Consider the following 20789-nt stretch of genomic DNA (forward strand, 5'->3'; position numbering starts at 1 on the left):
CAGCTGTGCTGAGTCCCCACAGTGCCCACGGGGTCCTGACCTCCCTCATGGGGGGCCACCTGTGATTACTCATTTCCCCCCAAGTCTTCAAGGAGGCGGCTGGATAGCGCTGCGCACCCTTCTGCCAAGCGTGGGCCAGGCCTGGGGGCCGCCCTTCTCAGGGTACCCCCGATCCACTGTGTCCTTTGGGGTCAGGCCTCTAGGCTGAGTCCAGCTGTGGCCTCGTGAGGACCATTCTTTGGCCAGATCCAGGGCCTGGCTTTCGCAGGTGCAGAGGTCTTGTCGGTTTCTCTTTACTCTAGGGCTCCCCGCTCCCTGTGCCTGCCCATGCCTGCCGCTGACCGCTGGGCAGAGCCTGTGTGCCATTGCCCTGCTGGAGGCGGTGTGGATGCCCCCAGCCTGCACCACCCCTGCCCAGGGGAAGGCCGAGGGGTGAGGAGGGCTCAGGGGCTGGGGGTGGACTCGGGACGGCCCCACTCAGGCGATGGGTGAGGCCCAGGTGCACCGCTCAAGTCTGACCACTGGGCCCTTCCGGGACCCTCTCGACGAAGCCCCCCAGGCTCCTAGCCACCTCTCCACTGGAAGCATATCCCCAGGACAGTGGCGCTGCCCCACCAGCCAGTCGCACTCTTGGAGGTTGCGGCCCCCGGGGGCCTTCGATGCGCTGAGGTCATTTGTCACAGGAAAGACGGTGGATTCCAGGTGTGGACCCGAGGCTGGTGCTGCCCAGAGAGCAGAAGGAACCAAGGAAACTGCAGCCTCAGGGAGCTGCCTGGACGGGCGGTGCAGGGGCGGGCAGCAGATAGCTCAGGAGACGGCCCCGGCACCTTTACTGCCCTGGGACACGGGACCCATCTGTGAGATCGTGATCCCTGGCCCGCTTAGCATTCTTTGAGTTAACTGTGACTTCTGAATTCCGAGAAATCAGGTTGAGAATTCCTGCTAGGATCCAAGAGCTATGCTATTTATGTCTGTTTGCCTAAGTATCTCCGGAAAGTCACAGGCGAGCCTCGGAAGTGCATCCTGGGCTCCTCTGCATTCGATAACCTCTGAGGGTGGATGGAGGAGGACACCACAGGCGTCGGGAGGAAGGTAGGTTGGTGAGACAGGAGTCAGGTGCAGAAGGACAGGGCCGCTGTGCCCTGCAGACGGCACCACGACGCCCAGCTCCAGGCAAGAGCTGAGGACGCTTCGTGACTGACAGGATGCTTTGAACGCCATAGCACCGCCGCTCCGGTCTGCTTGCAGTGGGTACCCACAGAAGGGTCTGCAGGATCACTTGTGCTGTGAAGAGCGCCTGTGTTCCAGGGCGAGGTCTGTGCCCCAAGACGTCAGGCCACATGTGGCCTCGAGGGGCCATCCCTGGACCCAGGCATCAGTGGCAGTGTGTCCTGCTCTGCCCTTGAAGCTCCAGTGCCCTCTGCTCCTGCTCAGGGGAGCTAAGTGTGCGGGCACTGGGCTTGGTGCTGTCCCGGGGGTGGAGAAGGGGTTGTGCCACGTGGCCCCTCCTCCCATTCTCAGCCAGCGCTGCTGTCAGCAGACATCAGGACCGGGCGGGAGGCGGAGGTAGTCATGGTGTCTAGAGTCAGGGGACCGCCGAAGTGTGAGATGCCAGGTCCTGGTGGCCGGGCCAGGGCTCTGGGCAAGCCCCCGTGCCTCTGGGGCCTTGGTTTTCCCATCTGTAAAGCTCAGGGCTGGGCTAGAGGGCCATCTGGAAGGCCCAGGCCCTTCCTGGCCTGATGTCCAAGGGTCCACAGGGACATGGGGAAGGGAGGGGAGGCTGCTTCACAGATCTCAGAGCTGCTACCTTGCAGGGTTTTCCCCGCACAAAGCTCCCTCGGCTCCCTCCCACCCACCCCCATCCTTGCCCTCTCCCAGTGAACCCACATTCTTGGAAGTGGCAGGCACCAGGTCACTCGCTGGCCTGTGACCTCTGCCCGCTCTTAGGCAGCTCATCCTGAGGACTGGCATCAGGCATGCATTCCAGATGGAACAGGAGGGAGTGGACACCTCCTACTGGCCATTCCCAGGGCCCCAGTGCCCGGGGGCCCAGCCCAGTGGGGTCCAAGCCAGGCCCAGTGCATGGCCACGGGCAGGTCCCAAGCCCAAGGCAGTCTCCAGAGTTTGCCCCGTGGCCTAGAGAGGATTCCCGGCTGAAGGAGCCCCAGGAAATCACTCATCCACAGGGTGGGGACAAGCATCCCTCAGCGCCTGGCCAGCACGGGGGAGGCTGCGAGGCAGGTGAAGGTGGGGGGGAGGCTGCGAGGCAGGTGAAGGTGGGAGCAGGTGTCCTCGGCAAGCTGGGCTGTGACACGGAATCTAAGTGTCTCGGTGCCATTGGACTTCCAAACCGAAACACGGCCCGCAGACCTGAAATAACCGACGCGGCCCGCAGACCCCAAATAACCGATGCGGCCTGCAGACCCCAAATAACCGACACGGCCCGCAGACCCCAAATAACCGAAACAGTCTGCAGACCCCAAATAACCGACACGGCCTGCAGACCCCAAATAACCAACGCGGCCCACAGACCCCAAATAACCGACATATCCCGCAGACCCCAAATAACCGACACGGCCTGCAGACCCCAAATAACCGACGTGGCCCGCAGACCCCAAATAACCGACAGTCCGCAGACCCCAAATAACCGACACGGCTTGGTGCACTTGATCAGAAAGGGCAGCCGGACTGCAAAATTAGGATGTCATTATTCGTTGTTAAATGGGGAATCAGCCTCTGAGCACCTGTGAAATCACAAAAGGTCTGCTTGTTTCTGGAGTGTCTTCCCTTTGGCTGTCAAAGGGAGCAGAAAATGTGGAAAGTTCTGTCTACTTAGAGGCCCTTCCTCAAAGTGGGCTGGCTAGCAGGATTAGGAGGGAAGTGCCTGTGGCAGGCAGGTGGTCTGGAGGGATTAGGAGGGAGGTGCCTGTGAAAGGCAGGAGGTCTGGAGGGATTAGGAGGGAGGTGCCCGTGGTGGGCAGGTGGTCTGGAGGGATTAGGAGAGGAGGGACCCACGGCAGGCAGGTGGCCAGTGGGATTAGGAGGGGAGCTGCCCATGGCAGGCAGGTGGCTTGGCAGGATTAGGAGGGCAGGTGCCCCTGGTGGGCAGGTGGCCCAGCCTACCCAGAACCTCCCCAGTTCAGCCACATTTCCATGTAACAGATGCAGAAACAACCCTTCAGTAGGCTGTGCTTACATTGGAGCAGGTGCCTGGGGACCCGGGATCACTGAATTATCCAGCAGCACCTATGTCCAGGGCCTCACGCAGACATCACTCTATGGCAAAGGGATTGGGCAGGAAACTAAAGACAAGGAAGGGGAAGAGGCTGAATAGAGGTCAAAACAGAATTCCGGAAAATAAATCTGCATTGTGAGATCTGGGTATAGAGGAAGCAGGCTAATCCTTCAGACATGGGCATCAGGCCACTGGCTTCTGTTTTGTGTAGAAAGGGTCTGCTCAGGGTGCATAATATTTGCCCTTATTCTTTTTATTCCAGTATTTCTTTATATTTCTTACAGAATCTCTCTCTCTCAGCCTTTCTTTCTTCTCACTCATATAGTTAGAAATGGCAGATCCAAGAAGCTTCTCTCTGAACATTCGACCCTGTGCAGCCCGGTGTTGCTCTGCAGAAGGGCCAGCTCCGGGGTGTGGCAGGTGCCTGGGTCAGTGGCTTTCAGCACATTCCCCACGTCACTGCCTGATAAGGCTGCTCTGTGTGCAGGGACGCAGGATGTGGCACTACAGCAGCCTGGGCTGTTTGCATGAACCTTGTGACTGATGGCAGCACCTGCCTTCCCGCTGGAGTGTGAGGCTCTGTAGCTATGGCCAGCAGAGCTGGCAGAGCACACAGGAGTGACCCGTCCCAGCAAGAATCCGGAGCTTGAGCCTGAGCAGCCTCTTGGGCAGAAGTGCAGGGCACACTTTGCTGCGTTTTGCTGCTGGAGGAAGGAGCAGGCTCCATGTGGATCCTCCCCACTTGCTGTCTCCCAGGACAGGAGAACGTTGGAGACGGCACCTAGAGTCTCGGACTCTGCTGGATGTCTTTTCCCTCGTTGGCCCTGTGGTGTATCCTTCTGTGGAGACAAAACACACCCAGGAACGCTGCTGCTGCTGAGTTCTGAGTGTATCTTCCAGCCCCTCCTTGAGTGTATCTTTCTGTGGAGACAAACCACATCCAGGAACGCCACCACCACTGAGTCCCGAGTCCTTCCAGGCCCTCCCTGAGTGTGCGGAGGCCGTGAGGCCTGACACTGCATGATGGGCAGTGTGCTGCTCAGCCATGCATCAGAACAAAGTACGAAAGTGATTGCTTTCCATCGACACATCCAGCCCAGCTGAGCGCGGAGGCCGATTTCACACAACTGCATCCCTGCTGTTTGTCTCTTTCTGGTTTCAACATTTAATCAGGAGGGGCTGGATGCCAAGCCTGGAGAATACGAAGAGGAGGGACCTTCACGTCATCGTCATCAAGGGGAGGAGAGGTCAGGGGACTGTTGCTCTGCAATAGGAGGTGGGCACCGGGCAGAAGGTCAGGGGTCTCACTTAAGAGGAAGCTGAGGTGCAGGGAGGAGGCTGGAGTGGAGACGGGAGGTACCCATCCCACTGGAGGGACTGACCCTCAGTGCCCAAAGGGCAGGCGAGGCCAGGAAGGGGCAGACAGGAAGGCTCTGAGCCAGAGCTGAGCAGCAATGGGGGGTCTGGGGGGTGGTCGTGGGGGCAAGCAGTCAGGCTTCCAGCTGGGGAGAAAAAGTATCCAGGTGGTGTGGAGGTGGCAGAGGAGGAGGCTGAGAAAGGGACCTGGAGGCCTGCTGGGGTCAGGGCAGTCCACAGAGCAGGAAAGTTGAGGTCCAGGGAGCGGAGGCTGGGAGAGGAGGAGGGACAGGAAAGGTGGGGAAGACTCCTGGGCCTGGAGGTGTGGCCTGATCTGGGAAAGGGGGTAGAGAGTTTGTCACAATGTCTAGCACCCAGACACGAATGCTGGGACAGCAGTGCCGCTGCTGAGCTGCAAAGACATTGGGGGTGTGGAGCTGGTTCCATGGAGGACATGAGGGGAGGGGTTGGGGCTGGTTCCATGGAGGACATGAGGGAAGGGGTGGAGCTGGGGCCACGTGCACACAATATTGAGCTGTCTTGGGATATCTGAGGGAGGCATCAGGAAGCTATGGCAAATGTGCGTAGTGGTCAGGACTGGTGCGCAGACTGCAAATGGTGTTTTGGGGACTGGCAACAGAGTCTTGCAACAGAGTCTAGTGTCTAGAATCTTGAGAGTATTGGGAGGTGACAGTGGCCACCATGTTGGTCGAAGGTGAGGGTGCCCGAATCCAAGGAGGCGCCACTGTGAGGGCTTGGGTGGCTGAGCCGGTGCCTCTGTGGGCCTGGGGGGTCCTGTGTCCAACACCCCTGTCTCCTCCCTGCCAATCCTCTTCCTTCTTCCCTTCTGTTGTCCCTCCCTGCTTCCTTCTCCATGGAGTCACCCTAGCCCCATTAAACAGTGCCAAGAGTTCATGGACTCCTCGGTTGAGGCTGCATCTGTCCTTCTCCTAAACTCTCCCCTACAAGGCTGAGGGTGACACTTCTGTTGGCCGAAGGCTCACGCCAGGTTCTGTGTGGTTTCTCACCCACAGGAGGCCCTGAGGCAGAGCTCCGGGGCCAGGGACTAGATTCACACACAACCTACAACCATGCCTGCACTGAAGACACCAGCAGGGCAGCAGGTCCTGCACACTCCCAGGTGTGCTCAGGGAGGTCTGTGTGATGCCCAGTCCAGGCCTAACCTTGAGGCACTCCCTGGCCCCTCGTGCCCACACCCACTCCACTCCTCACACGTGGAGAAAGGGAAGAAGGCTGGCCTGGCCCAGGCAGGCCACACGGCAGGATGTGCAGGGTCACCCACTCCCTCACACCCCTCTGCTGTACCCAAATCACAGAAAAGAAATGAAACAATGTTTTTCATCATTGTAATGAAGATCTCCTCGCAGAGACAAGCCACCCAAAACCACGCTGCGTTGATCAAGTGGGGACTCCCTTCATTCAGCTTGACACTAAAAGTTGCAGCACAATTTTAGATAGGCTGGCTTTTTCCCTAACTATCTAGAGATCTGTGAGAATTAAACAGCATATTTTTAAACAACCAATGGGCCAGAGAAGAAATCACAAGGAGAAGTAGAAATGGCTACGTGGAGATAAATGAAACAAAAAAACCCACGAGGCAGCTCAGGGATGCAGGAAAAGCAGCACTCAGAGGAAAATTCATAGCTGTGAACATCCACATAAGAAAAATGAGCTCAAGTCAACCATCTGACTTTATACCATAGGAAACCTGAAAAGAGAAGAGCAAGCTAAATCCAACGCTAACAGAAGAAAGGAAGTAATAAAGACCAGAGTGGAGATAAATAAAATAGACAACAGAAAAATAAAGACCATCAGTGAAACTCAAACTGGCTCTTTAAACAGATCAAGAAAATTGGCAAACCTTTAGCTAGACTGACAAAGAAAAAAAAGAGAGACTCATGTTGTATTGGAAGTTGTAGCCAGCACAGTTAGGCAAGAAAAAGAAATGAAGCCCTCCAGGCTGGAGGGGAAGAAGTAGAATTATCGTTACATACAGATGGCGTGATAATTATATATACAGGAAATACTAAAGAATTAACAAAACACAAACTAGAGCCAGTAAAGGGATTCAGCTGCAGGACATAAGGTTGGCACACAGAAATCAGTTGTGTTTTGTTCACAAGCAAATGAGCAATCCGAAAGGAAAGTTAAGAAAAGAATCCCATTTATAAAAACATCAAAAGAATAAAATCCTTGGGAAAAAAATTCAACCAAGGAGGTGCAAGATGTGTGCACTGGAGACGGCAAAGCTTTGCTGGAAGAAATTAAAGAGCAAAATAAAAGGAAAGACGTCCTGTGCTCACGAATTGAAAGACGTGGTGCTGTTAAAACGGTGATGCTTCTTATTGTGGCCTTCAGATGCAATTGTGACTCCAGTGGCACTCAGAGCTGGCGTGGCCCCAGATAAACACTGCCTAGGAGCCCGTGATGGGCACTCTGAGGCACAGGGGTGAGACTGTGCAGAGACATGACCTGCCACTTTATCTGTGAGTGTCTTTGGCCTCGATGGCCTTCCCCCAGGAAGCATGCTGCACACTCTGTGTGACGTCCATCCGCTCGCCCAGGCCTCACCTCGACAGGATCTGGGATGGGTGTCTGCTGCGGTACCCCCGATGCGGGGAAGCCAGCATCTCGTGGCTGGTACCCTTCCTGGGGGCTCTCCAGTCCCCTGTGCCCTGAGGCCAGGCTGTGCCCATCCTGTGCACCCTCCTTGGCCCAGTGCCGCTGCACTGGGGACGCCCACAGGGATCCATGTGGGTGGATGGGGATGACCAGATCCTGGCACGGCAGGGACTGAAGAGAGCAGAGGGACCCATCCTGGTGGGGTTGCTGGGCGGGTCCCAGGCAGGACCGCAGCTCGGGCCTGGAAAAGGGTCTCCAAGGGTTCCCAGGAGCTGGAGCCTGCGTGTGACTCATTCAGTCAGCAGGGGCCTCACCAGCTGCGATGCTGCTGGAATTCGGAGAAAACGCTGTGTGAATGGAGGGGAGCCACGGGCCTGGGACTAAAGCAGGGAAGCGCCAGCCACCAGGGGCTCTGGCGCCCCCCAGACCCAAGGCGCCCCCCTCGGGCTCCAGTCCTCCTGCCCCTGCCCTGGTGTGGGCTCCAGGCCACACACCCGTCAGGGCAGGGATCCCCATCAGGCCACCGCCCCTCCACAGGCTCAGGGCGGTTCTGAGGGCCTGGCTGTGCAGTGCCCCCTAACCGGGGTGGCAGGGGGTGCCCCAAATCTCTCCACACAGGCCCACATGCATGGGGGGCTCATCCTGGGACCAAGGGGCAATGAGGCCAGGTGACTCCCCATCTAGAAAATGGCACAATCTGGTGCGGAGCCCAGGCTTGGGCTGTCCTAGTAACAAGGGCCACACTCCTGCTTGAGGGGAGAGGCAGACGGCGGCTGTGACCTTGGCCCCTGCAGTTGGAACGTTCGGGCCGCAGAGGCTGCTGGCTTCTCGCTGCTGGGCCTCCCTGGACTGGCCCCTCCGTTCCTTGACCTCGCCTTGACCAGAGGGCAGGTTCCTGCCCACGGAGTCCAACCCCTGCAGAGTTGGGGGTCTTGGGGGATGTCCGCCCCCTCTGCCGACCAGGTCGTCTTGTGGAGAGGGGAGGTGCCAGGCTGAGGTGGGGCATCCCCCATGCTCACACAGAAAGGGACTCAGGCCTGTGAAATGCTCACGGACACCAGCGCGGCAACATTTTACGTGGCTGTATCTTCCCTGGACTCTGAAGGTTTGGTTTCCAGGAAGCAGAGCAGAGGTGGCCGTTGCACGTGGGCCAACCCCGGCTGTGGGCCTTCAGGATGGCGAGGCCTTTCTCAAAACGTCGGCGGCTCCAGGAGTGTCCTCTGAGTTCACGCAGCCGCTTCTCGGGGATGGCCGTTTTCTCGTTATTTTTTGTTAAACACTTGCAGAGCTGGGCCGGGGGCTTACACACGGCTCCTTCATGCATGGCGGCTGAGACTCGGCCACTGCCCATGTGAGTGGGAGCTGGCGGTGCTGCCCCGTCCCGGCGGAGGGTCGGGCAGGAAGTGGTGTGGGCATTCTTTTCAGAGGGCAGGATGCGAACGGCCAGAGGGTGTGGGCAACGTGCTGCCTGGAGAGGCGTCCGCGCCCTTCCTTCCCAGACCACAAGATTCTTGGAACTCAGGAACCAAATTTCTGTTGGCGTTGATAACCTGTGGGCCACGTAGAGTTCTGGGAATGGGACTGGGGATGCAGGGCCGCTGGGAAGGGCCTCTCTGATGAGGAGGTTTCCTGGTGGAGGAGGGGGAGGTGAGCAGAGGCTGTGGGCCAGGGCCTGGAGGGCAGACTGTGAGCACCTTCGGGGTGTGGGGAGAAAGGCCCCGCTCCAGCCTGCTGGTCTCCCTGAGGAGGTGCAGCCCGGTCTCCCAGCACAGTCCCCCAGCAGCCCCAGGCCCAGCCACGGAGAGGGCAGGCCCTTGGTGGAGCCCAAGCTAACACCGCCCACCACTCCCGAGTCTGCACCTGCCTCAGGGGTGCACAGGCTGAGCCCTGGCCAGGCCCCAGGGGGGCGGCTGGGGAGGCAGAGTGACCAGGCAGGCCAGGAACCAAGGAACACGGCTGGAACACGGCACCGTGTGGACACCCCCTGCCACAATGTCAAGACCTTTCTTACACAGGAAGGGGGCCCAGAGGGCAGGGGGTGGCGGATGGGGGTCTCCAGGCAGCCCCAGGAGGAAGCAGTCGCCTCGGCACCGTGGCCGCAAGCAGGGTCTTGCCATCGCTGGGTCTGCTGGTCAGTCCGAGCCCCGGGCCCGCTGGCCCCCCAGCACCTGGACAGACGCACGGCTCTGTGGCGCGCATTGGCAGACACCGGATGGAAGAGCGCCGGGGTGTTCCACGGCTGCCAGCCTGGTCTTCAAAAGCAGGCAGCTCTTCCATCAATTACAGATGAGGAAATGCATTTTGAGAGTGATTTATAAACCCAGGGGACCTGGGGCCTCCCTGGCGGGAGAGGCAAGATAATGAAACCCTACCTCTCCAGCCCCCACCAGCGGCAGAAGCACCACCCAACCCTGGTTGCTAAGTGGCAACGTGTCTGCGTGGATCTGAAAATCAAACAGTGTCAGAAAATGCTCCGGGTGGAAATGAGTGCTGTTTACTGAAACAACACAGGACGTGGCTGTATCTGCCTTGAAATGAATTCTTCAGATGGTTTTGGATGGGGCAGTGCCAGGCAGCCCTTCCGAGAAAGCGGGTGTCCGTGCGCCAGCACCAGGTCACATCTCACACGCAACCGGACGAATGTCCTCCAAGACCCCCTGGGACTGCTGGGCACAGAGCAGCCTCTGGCGGGGGTGCCTCACACAGGGCGCTGCTCTGGGCAAACCGGAAGTGCCCAAGGCAGGCATTCAGGGAGCCTCAGGGAACCCCAGAGGACAGGCCAGGTAGGCACCCAAGGCCTCGAGGCCACGCTCTGAACCTGGCTTTCGCCCACTGAGTGTCTGGGATTCAGTCTCAGTTCAGAAAAGGAAACGCCAAAGGCGCTGGAACTCCCTGGCGAGCTCTGGCCCGGTCACAGCCGTGGCCAGACCCCTGTCTAAAGCAGCTGTCCCAGCTCCCTGACCCGGCTTTTTCCTGCTGGTGCAGAGGAGCTTCTGCCACCTCCCAGATGTGGAAGCCCGGGTTTCCCTGGCTCTGGACTGAGGGAGAGAGGGAGGGAGGTCTGCGCCCATGCCATCATGGGGTGTCATCACGGGCTGTTTCCGCGCCTCTAGGCAGGCCCGTGGTTCCTACCAAGGCCACGGTGAATTCCCAGCCTGGATGGGGACCAACAGCTGATGCAGGCCGCCGGGGCCGGGGGGAGGGCGAGTGTCCCATCCCAGCAACTGGGCCTCACACAGCAGCGACGGGGAGGGGAGGTGCTGGGAACCGGGGGACCACACCTGCCTCCTGGCCTGAAGGGTCCAGGCCAGGGCCACCTTGAAATGAGTGCCTGAGTGTGTGAGGTTTTCCACCCACCGACAGTAGCTGCCTGATGTTACGGAGACCGTGAAGCCGAAGCCAAAACCACCCAGAGCCCGTTTCCCTGGTGTGGCTGCCCTGCGGGGCACAGACGGTCTCACGCCAGCAACTCTGTAGCACAGGAGGCTTGTCCAGCCCCCAACACATGCCAGCCCCAGACCAGCCCCAGACCAGCCCCAGACCAGCCCTAGACCAGCCGGGCTCCAGCTGCAGATGTGGAGGGCAGGGCACCACCTGCCTCAGACTCCACCTGGGACCCTCCACCCTCAGGGCCCCCTCTGCCCCACCCCCAGTGACCGGCGCCCCTCCCCTCCAGCACACCACCCCACCCCTAGATCCTTCGCCCGCTCTCCACCCTCCCTGGGAACACTGACCGCCCCCCACGGACCGGGTCGTCCTCAGGCCTCTGGTGGCCTGGCGAGGAGGTTTGCCAAGACCCAGAAGGTGCATGCAGTGTCCAGGGCCTGGGTGGCAGGGCCTCGCGCCCACATGCACTCAGTACCTGAGCAGGGGCTGCCTGGGGTACGGCGGCTGGTCTGTGTCCAGGCACAGAGGGGCCTTCTTGGTCACCTGCTTGTAGATGTTCCTGGCGGTCACTCCTATCCACAGCATGGTGGACAGCGTGGAATAGTGCAGCACGATGCCCACCTGCAGGGGAGCAGCGGTCAGCCAGGCCCTCGGCGGGCACCCACCCCCCAGAGCCCAGCAGCCCCGGCCCGGGCTTGCGTCTTCAAGAATGAGAGCAGCAGGCGGCCAGAAGCGTCTGTATCCCAGGGCAGATGGCGGCCGCCCCACAGCCGCCTGGAACTCACAGGGAGATGCTGAGCTGCAGAGACCCTTGAACGGCTCAGCTTTGCTCCTGCACAGAGACGGGAGCATGGAGTCTGTGGGGACCCATGGGCCTGTGCACTCACGCCCCTCTGCATGCACACCCCTCTGTGGTCCCTGTGGCCCAGGCACGGATGCTGTGAGCTGCAGACCAACGTCTCCTGAGCTCAGACCTGGACAGGTGTCCACCAAGGGAGAGGAGGTGAAGTCCTCAGTGGGGTCACGCCAGGATGCTCTTACTGTGAGTGGGATGAGCCCCCCACGGGGACGGCATTCGTGTGACCCTGCAGGTCGCCGTTCCTCATTGCTATGGAAACTTCCTGCGTTAGCTGATTACGAGGGCCACACTGCTACCTTTGGAGTAATAACCTGACATTTTGAAGTGACAGGTAAAATACTGCTATAATTGGAAAGGACATAAATGTTTAAGGAATACAGAGATTCGCCGCATAAAGCTAACGTCGCACCATTATGATGATTTATCAAATCTAGAGCTCAATTTTCACTCATGAGGAGGCTCTGCAATAATTGATGAGAATATTGTGGGGTGGGCTGGAAAGATCGGAGGGCTGCATTTGCAGTTTCAGATGAGCTCCCTGCGTGCCGCTGGTGGCAGGAGACACAGCAGGCCCCGGGGGCCTCCACCTTTTCCCCCGGCCTGGCCACTGAGTGTGGGGTCGTGTCCCATCCCAGTGTCTAGGCCTCATGCAGCCTGGTGGAGACAGGGAGGCCTGGAAACCATGGGGCGCCACATGGAGGAGCCGGGCAGAGGCGGCCCCCACGCCCGGCCTCGCGTTCTTTCTTTCCAGGAAGCAGCCGTGGGGCTGTCACTGTCACTGCCCGGGGCGCTGAGCAGGATGGCAGAGCTGGCCCTGCCCCTTGTCTGTCTGGGCCGAGCCTCACCCAGGCTGTGTTCATTTGGGGATCACAAGAATGTGTAAGTGGCAGAGCTCTGAGTCCTGGACACCGACTTCAGGCTGGACAGATGGAGAGGCTGCAGGGAAGCCACCAGCTACGCACGGTGCTGCACAGCCGCCCCACCCCGCCGGACCCAGGGCCAGCGCCTGTCTCTGTTGACTGTGTCACTTAGCATGCGAATGGGGCTCACGGGCCGTCTCTTTGTTGCCATAGCAACTGTCCGTCCTCTCCAGCCATCCAGAGCCTGGGGCCAGGTTTCACTCAGTGCTGAGCTGTGGCCCTGGTGGGCGGGGCAGGCAGGCGGGAAGGTGGGTGTGACAAGGGCGGGGCAGGGCGGGCAGGCAGGCGGGAAGGCGGATCGGCCACTACTGGCCCACGTGTGGGCAGGTCGGGCTCCAAGTCTAGTTTTTACTGGACCCTCAGGTCTCCTTCCCTCAGCCAGTGGTGGCTGAATTCTCCTCCTTACCCGGAGGCTGCGAACGAGGAACCGGCTGGCCGCAGTGTGAGATCTCAATGAGAGAGCTTCTGTTCATGTCGCAGAGCACAGGGGAGCAGACAGGTCATCGGGGAGCTCGGAGCACGTTGCCTTGTGGGCTCCCCGAGTGGCTCTGGAGCTGCAGCCACTGCGGCCCCTGCCTCCGCTTCCCGAGCCTGGCGTCGTGCCTCCGGCAGGCACCTCCCACCCCCAGCTGCTCTCACGGTTCAGTTTCCACACTTGCTTCCTGTCCTGGAACGCGGCTTCACAGTGAGACCATGTGAGTTTGTCTCTGGCAGTGCCCTGGTGCCCACAGCACGGCCTGGCACCTTGCGGGCCCTCAGCACGTTTGCTGAGTGAGCGAGTGAGTGGATCGTGCTCCCTGGGAGACCAGCACAGCATCTGGAGATAGGCCACAGTCTTTTCCGCTCATTTCCTCCTGAGGACTGTCACCTTAACAAGATCTCCTCCAAGACTGCAACCCTCTGGAACCTTCCAAACCTGCCCGCCACAGCCCCCACACCCCAGCATCCGCTCCAAGCTGTCACCGCAGGCCTGGGCCCCAGGAGCTCTGTCCAGGCAAGCAGTGGCAGGTGTTCCCAAAGGCGCGGGCAGGGTTTGCTGAAGGCCCTTGGGGGGGCCCCCACCTGCGGATCCAGCAGGCTTCGTCCCAGTGTGGGGTGTGCTTGGTGGCAAAGTGCAGACGTGACAGTGACGGCCGCTCGCAGGCACGTACAGGCTGGATGTCAATGGCGTCTCCCGGGCACTTGCTGTGGTCGTTTCCAGCTTACCAGAGGAATGATGAAGGGGACAGGAGGTACGTCCGACCTCAGCTGCCTTCAGGTGCGTGCCAGCGACTCCTGCGCCGGGGCCACGGTGGGCCCAGGCCCAGGCCCAGGCGGGGGCACGGCCTCCTGGCAGTCTGGCATGATGTGTGGTCACGCAGACACGACGCCTCCTCTGCGTGCCGGACGCCAGGGCCCTGTGTTTGTGTGAGCGCCTGCCCGGCCCGTCCCAGCCTGGCACATGGAAGTGTAGTGCTGGGAAGGAAGGAAGCCCGCGGCCGCGGCAGGCAGGCGTGGGAGCCCCTGGGGGAGTCTGGGGGATTCTGTGCACTCAGCTCAGATTCTCCCCAGACACCCCTGTGGAGCAAACCCTGCGTGAGTCTCGACTACTGCTGTCTGCAGGTGCACATCAGTGCCAGGTACTACGGGAGGGTCCCAGAAACCGCAGGGAGGATCCCTGGCCAGTTGCCCTGCAGTCAAGGCAGCCCCCTGGCTGTGTCCGGGCCCTGGAGGTGACTGTGCTGGGCTGTGTGGCTGCTGAAGTGGGCTGGCCACTGGGACTGGGCTGGGTGTGCGGGGAGGAGCCGCCCCGGAGCTGTGGCTACAGAGGCCCCAGGCAGGTCCTCTCGTTGGCCGTGAGCCACAGCCCCAAGTGGATGAGGACGGGGCTTGGTTTTGAAGTAAGGGTCTCCACCGTGAGCTCTGCCGGGAACTGAGTGTGATGTACACGTCCCCCCTTTTAAACCAAGGTCAGGCTGGGTCCCCGGATGTGAGGAGCCCTTCTGCGTGTCGTTCTTTCCAATGCTCGGTGCCCTCCAGCTCTCCCTGCCAGGGGGGAGGAGGGTTCCCCAAGTGACATTTCTGTTTGGCTTCCGGGGGTGGGGGCATCTGTGCAGAGGACGAGCTTGCCTTCCTGGTGAGTCAGGTGGCAGCATCTGCAGGTTCCTCCCTGGACCGGAGTGTGTGCCCCTCCTCGAGCTGCCCCCAGCACCTTCTCCGGGAGGGGCGGGCTGTGTCCCCCAGCACCTTCTCCGGGAGGGGCGGGCTGTGTCCCCCAGCACTTTCTCCGGGAGGGGCGGGCTGTGTCCCCCTACCACCTTCTCCGGGAGGGGCGGGCTGTGTCCCCCAACCACTTTCTCCGGGAGGGGCGGGCTGTGTCCCTGCTCCCGGGCAGCATGCCCTTTGGGGACGGTAAGTGTCAGGTCAGTGCCGGCCTGGAGGGGGCCGTGCAGTGGAATCAACCCTGGGGTCGAACGTGGAGCACGTGGCTTGCATGGTGTGAAGCCGAGACACCGGCGTGCCGGGGCCTGACCCCCTTCCCAGGAAATAGCTGAGCAAACTCTGGAATATTATTTAGTAAACAAGACAACGCTCACACTTCCCCTCTGGTAGGAGCCCACAAGGGCGCCCCTGCACTCACCGCCTGGCACAGGATGGGGTACTTGGTGCGATTGATGCCGCCGGCGAACACCGTGAAGGTCAGGGCTGCGTGGAAGCAGAAATTCAGGAGCGTGTGCCGGCCCTTGCGGCTGATGCGGATGGCGCTGTGGGACAGGAAGGGGGGTTTCACACGAGCAGCGACTCTGCACGGGGAGGGGTGGAAGGGAGCCCCCTGGAGCACAGGCTCCGTCCCCGGGAAGTCTGAGCTCTCTATGGGGTCGGGGCAGCTGTCCGAGGACCCGGTCAGGGGAGAGCAGACGGGTCGTCCGAGTCTGCCCTGAGTGGCGGCCACTGGAAAGTTCTGCCGTGCGTCACCCTGGCACACCGAGGCTGGAAGGGGTTTGCAGAAGCTTGAACAACCTGATCACTTGGCGGATGAAGACACTGAGGCCCTGAGACTCCAGGACTTGGCCACACACCGTCTCAGAGATACAGGCCGCACCCCCTGGGTCCCAGCATGGGGCGTCCCTCTGAGCAGGTGTCTGGCACATCAGGAAGAGACTGTGATTAGACTGGCTCGGCATGACCCCAGCTATAGCCTGGGGCTGAGCCGGCCATGCCTGCCTGTGTCTGTGACCCTCTCCATGACCACCACGTCTGGGGCCCGACCCGCCCAGGCTGTGGCCAGCACAGGTATGGCTGCACGGCGGCCACTGTGACTCTGGCCATGGCCTTGCCTCAGCCTCTCCCCGTAATCACAGCCACTCTGGTCTGAATGTATTTTATCTGCTCCCCCTGAGTAGGTAGGACGGCACTAACCACCAAGCTCATGATATTTGGAAGCAGGGGCCTCTGGGCAGAGCCGTCACGATGGGATCAGGGACCTTGAGAAAGAGGCCCCGAGAGCGCCTCACCCTCCACAGGCAGGGACACAGGCAGGGGTGTCGTCCGTGGGCCTGGAGCCGGGACAGAAGGGGCGGGCACCAGGCAGGGACACAGGCAGGGGTGTTGTCCGTGGGCCTGGAGCTGGCCCTCTCTAGACGCTCCAGACACAGCGTCACGGGTGCCTTGATCTGGGACCTCGGCCTCCAGAACTGAGAAGTCAGTTTCTACCGTCGATAAACCATCAAGGCCCCTGTGTTCTGCTACAGCAGCCCAAACAGACCGAGATGACAGTTTCGGACCCGCCCAAGCCTCTTCCTGTGATCACAGCCTTGTGTGTGCCCGAGTCTCTGATGAGACTGTGGCCCTGGACACATCCAAGCTGTGTCCGTGACCAAGGCGACCTTAGCCTCAGACATATGACTGGCTATGGGCGTACCCACCCTGACTGCGGCTGGACCCCCTCATGTTCTCGGTGCCTCTCCGAGGCTCTGCAGGCCATAGTGACCGCGCAGGGGAACCTGAGCTTCTCAGAGTGCCTGGACCGACACTGCACCCGTTTCTGGAAGAACTTATTTCGCCCTGTTAAGGACACGGGTGATGCCGTCGAGAAGACCCTGAAGGACACCTGAGTGGACGGGCACAGATTCCCCGAGCTCCATCCAACCTTCGGCTGTGTGATGGGCACCAGGTGCTGAGCGGGTCTGAGTTGGCTGGTGACCTGCGTTGTACCTTCAAGGACTTCCTGCTACACGAGGGGGCAGCTGGCTGGTGACCTGAGTTGTACCTTCAAGGACTTCTTGCTACACGAGGGGGCAGTGACATTGCCCTTCAGGGACTTGTCTTTGAAGGTAAGAGCAGGTTTCTTGGGCACAGGGGGCGCCCCTACCCGTGCCAGGCTCACCTCTGGTGCACGATGTAGGTGATGACGGAGGCCAGGAGGCAGAGCAGCATGACCGCCGTGCACGCGTACACCACGGGGTGCAGGAACTCCCCTGGGTAGCGGGGCAGGGAGAGTACTGTCTTCAGATCCTGCAGAGAAAGCAAAGGAGACGTGACTGGCTGGCAGGGGCTGTGCGGGCGGCGCCGTCGCCTGAGCCTACCCTTGGGGCTCGGCTTCCCCTGCAGCCACTCCAGGCATTTTCGTGTGGGGTCTCAGGGAAGGGGGGCTACTTGGGGCAGTACGGTCAGGCTGCGTCTGTGGATGCTCAGGGAGTGCACGGGAGGGGCCCCACATGGCCACAGAGTGCTGTCCGCCCTCGCCCTCCACCGGCTCTGCTGGCCAAAGGCATCCTTGTGTGGCTCTGAGGCCGGCTCCTGAGGTGGTGTTTCGGCCGACTGATGCCTGCCTCCAGCCTCCTCTCTTCCTGCGGCCTGGGGGTGGCCGCGTGGGGTCTGGATGGGCCTTACAGAGAGGCAGGGAAACCCATGGGATGGCCCCAGCCGCACCGGGAGCCCCACACTCATCGAAACCCTGCTTGTCAACATCTCCCAGGAGGATTCTGTACCAGCTTCTGTGAGAGGTGGAGAAAGAGTGGAGGCCATTTGGCACCAACAGACCTGGACCGGAGGCGGCTAACTCCACCTGCTTTTCTGCCCAAGAAACGAGTTCAGGGTTAGAGTTCAAAGGGGAATGTGTGTTCTCTGTGGCAGAGTAGACTGGGGGAAAATCACCCCGGCTGGAAAGGCTTGGAGCTGACAGGGTTTCATCTTTTCTTCATCAGGTGGGTGAGGTGAGCTCACCAGGGAAGCAGAGGGGTGCACTTGCCCGGGAGGGGGCCTCGGGGCACCAGCCGGCACTCAGCTCTGTCTCAGGCTTCCAGCCTCCAGACTGTGGGAAACACATCTGTGCTTCAGGGCCCCAGTGTGTGGTGTTTAGTTATGAACCTCAGGCAGGGAACAGGGTGGGTGCTACGTTCTGGTAAGAACCCTGTGAGTGGGTGCCAGCAGGGGTGAGGGCTGCAGCTGCCTAGCCCCTCCCCAGCCCCCTGGTGATCGCTGCACCTGTGCCAGGCTCCGGAGGCTCTGACCACGCCCCCTGGTGATTGCTGCACCTGTGCCAGGCTCCGGAGGCTCTGACCACGCCGTGGGTGCTGCCCTGGGTGTCGGGGCAGGAGGAGGCAGCCGGCCGGGCCTCTGGGATGGCACCGGCTGAGTGAGGTGGGAAGTGGAGAGGGACCCTCCTGTGCGTGAAGGGCCGTGGGCGGAGGCAGCATCACCTGTGTCGGGATGCAGGCAGCCAGCGGGCCCGAGAGCTCCTGCTTCTCTCCTGAGCCCATGCTTCTTGTCCGTCCAGCCAAGACCAGGCCCTGGCTGGCTAGAGAGTGTCCACCATGGACCCAGGGCGCTCTGGGGAGCCAGGGACTGGCTGACAATCAAAGCCCAAAATAGGGCCCCTGCCCCAGGGTTCGAGCAGCACTGGCCAGGCGGGCACCGGAGGGGCCCTGCATCCCGGGACGAGGAGCCTGGACCTGTGTGAGGGTGAAGGCGCCTGGGAGAGGAGTGGGTGTTGGTGCGGGGCTGCAGAGCTGGAGTGACAGCAGACACTTTGCTTTCCGGGGAGTGTTTAGAATTTGCCCATTTCTTCCTGGACACCAGGACCCCACAGAGAGAGCGCCCAGTGGTTCAGGCTCAGCTCTAGAGGCCCACCCTGGACACAGGCTCCTGAGGGTTTTTGGCGGAGGGGGGAGTCAGGGCCCAGGAGAGCCCCACCCTCACCTGCCCCTCTGTAAAGAGGTGAGCTGGGCGGGCCTCTGTCCAGATTCTCCTGAGTGCCCCAGAGCCCGAAACGTCAGTTGCCTCCTGCAACAGTTGTGGGACGAGTGTCCGGTCCGAGCTCCAGCTGGGGCTCCTGCTTCCCTCAGAGGGCAGCCCAGGGACAGCCCAGCCAACTGTGGACGCTCTCGCACGTCCCTCCTTGGTGTTCTGGCTGCTGGAGCTCTTGCCACTGGGACATGATGCATGGGGGCCCTGGTGTGGCTCGGGCGGTGCCGGGCTGGTTGTCCCACGTTTGCTGGCTTAGTAGGCGCCCTCTTCCTGCCACGTGCAAACAGCTCCAAAGTCACAGAAAAGCATGTTTTCCCGGCCAAATCCCGACATCAGGTTATCCAGTGAGTTATCTGCTGCTGGGAGGTGGAGAATGCCCCACGTGGGTAGAAGAACTGAAGGTTTAACGGGGCGTGAGCGACGCCCCAGATTCTTGTCCCCAGGATTCTTCCACGAGAGTGAATGGCTTTTCCTCCATGACATTGACCCAGGGTCTAAAATAAACCTGAACACTCTACACAGCTCTGATGAGCCGCTGTTGCAAACCCAGATCCGCGAGAGGAGCCAAAAGATTGGGGTCCACTCCGTGTCCAGCCCTCCCCGAGTTGGAGCATTTCCTCGGTGAGTCTCCTGGAACAAGGACTTCGTTCTCATCTGTTGTGTTGAAGAGCCTGGGGTGGTCTGCCCCGGGCCCTCATGCGTCCTCCCACGGCCTTCCTGGGGCTGCTGTGGCCGCCACGCCTTCCTGCAGGATTCAGACTCCTGCTCAGCTGCAGGGGCAGGGGTGGGGGGCGGTGCCACAGTGGGCGGAGGTGCAGATGGTGGCCAGGAAAGTGTGTGCCCTCATGTCTGGTGCCCGCGAGCCGCGTCCTGTCCCGCTGCCTCCATCCGCAGGGCCAGAAGGAGACTTAGCCTCCCGTCTGTGGCTTTTAGTCACAAACACAAACCCCTTCGTGTTAAGCCCAATCCGAGCTGCTTTTCATGCAAGAGGCAAACGTCTCAGGGCGTGAGTGCAAGGTGCAGGCTGCACTGGGAGGAGGCCGCCCAAGCTCCAGTGACAGTGAGGGCCACGCCACCTTGCGTGGGGCTTCTCGTCTGAAGGCCAAGCTGTGAGGCTTCACACAGACTGAGGGGGCAAGGGCAGGCATGGACTCCTGGAGCTGCCGCGTGAGCTGGAGACCTGGGCCACAGTCCTCACCTGTGCAATGATCCGTGGGTCAGCAGAATGTTTTATAAGAAACAGATGTGTGATTTGGTTTGGTTTCTTTTTTTTTCTTTTCTCCAAATTACAGTTATCAACAGTGCCTTTCTACATTTTCAGAGGTGACATTTAAAATTCAAAGTGGGTCACGCGCAGTGGAGACGTGTGTTGTCTTTTAAAGTTTGCACATGCACGGATTCCTCTTTGCAAGTGTTCCCCAGGCCTGCTGGTCTGATCTGTGGCTGAACAGAGCCTGGCTGACAGGGGTGGGCCAGCAAGTCGGAAGCAGAGTTCCCGGAGCCTCGGCTCGCAATGCAGCCAGGCTCCTGGCGGGTGAAGAACACGGCTCCGAGGACCCAAGGGGGCTGGGGAGGGGCGGATGAAGGTGACCCCAACCTTCTTGGCCCAGATGAAATGGCCGGAATGCCAGCTTGGTTCTGTGCCCGCGGGAGGGCCCGGGTTGCTCTAGAAGCCGCCCAGAGATGTCTCTGCTTCCCCGGGGAAGGCGGGCATCCACCTCCCATCCGCCGGCCTCGGAGCCAACAGTCCCGCCAGCGTGTGAGCCTGGCGTGCATGGGACTCGTGCTCCGGTTTATTTGTGTCTCCTCTCTCTTGAGTCATAACTTCCTCCTCTGTTTTCCCTTATTTTAATTGGAGGTCTCCTCTTTGGTGTGTTCTGCAAATCAAGTAGGTCAGGGTGTTAAAGACAAAAAGATAGGAGGAGAGATGAGAAGAAGCAGCCAGTCAAGTTATGTGTGAATTTTCTGATCAAAACTTAACTTTCTGCAGCAGCGAGAGGTGGGAAAGTGACCTCTTCAAACCTGGGGAATGCCAGCTGCCTGAAGGAACCTTCCTCCCTGCGGGTGAGGCGTCCGGGGCCAGGTCTGCAGCTCCGACTGCCTGAAGGGACCTTCCTCCCTGTGGGTGAGGTGTCCGGGGCCAGGTCTGCAGCTCCGACTG

General features: G+C 60.4%; 1 protein-coding gene across 1 annotated transcript in view; it reads right to left on the reverse strand.

Moving 5' to 3' along the window:
- ADGRA1 (adhesion G protein-coupled receptor A1) overlaps window positions 1-20789 on the reverse strand; it is a 40436-nt gene that overhangs the window by 14830 nt on the left and 4817 nt on the right. Inside the window, exons 3-5 of the mRNA XM_032174644.2 lie at window positions 16767-16894; window positions 15021-15144; window positions 11097-11242 (exon numbers count right to left, since the gene is read on the reverse strand). Coding sequence (XP_032030535.1) covers window positions 11097-11242; window positions 15021-15144; window positions 16767-16894 — 398 coding nt within the window. The remainder of the gene's footprint in view (window positions 1-11096; window positions 11243-15020; window positions 15145-16766; window positions 16895-20789) is intronic.

Source organism: Hylobates moloch, unplaced genomic scaffold, assembly GCF_009828535.3.
Source record: "Hylobates moloch isolate HMO894 unplaced genomic scaffold, HMol_V3 SCAFFOLD_3, whole genome shotgun sequence".
NCBI lineage: Eukaryota > Metazoa > Chordata > Mammalia > Primates > Hylobatidae > Hylobates > Hylobates moloch.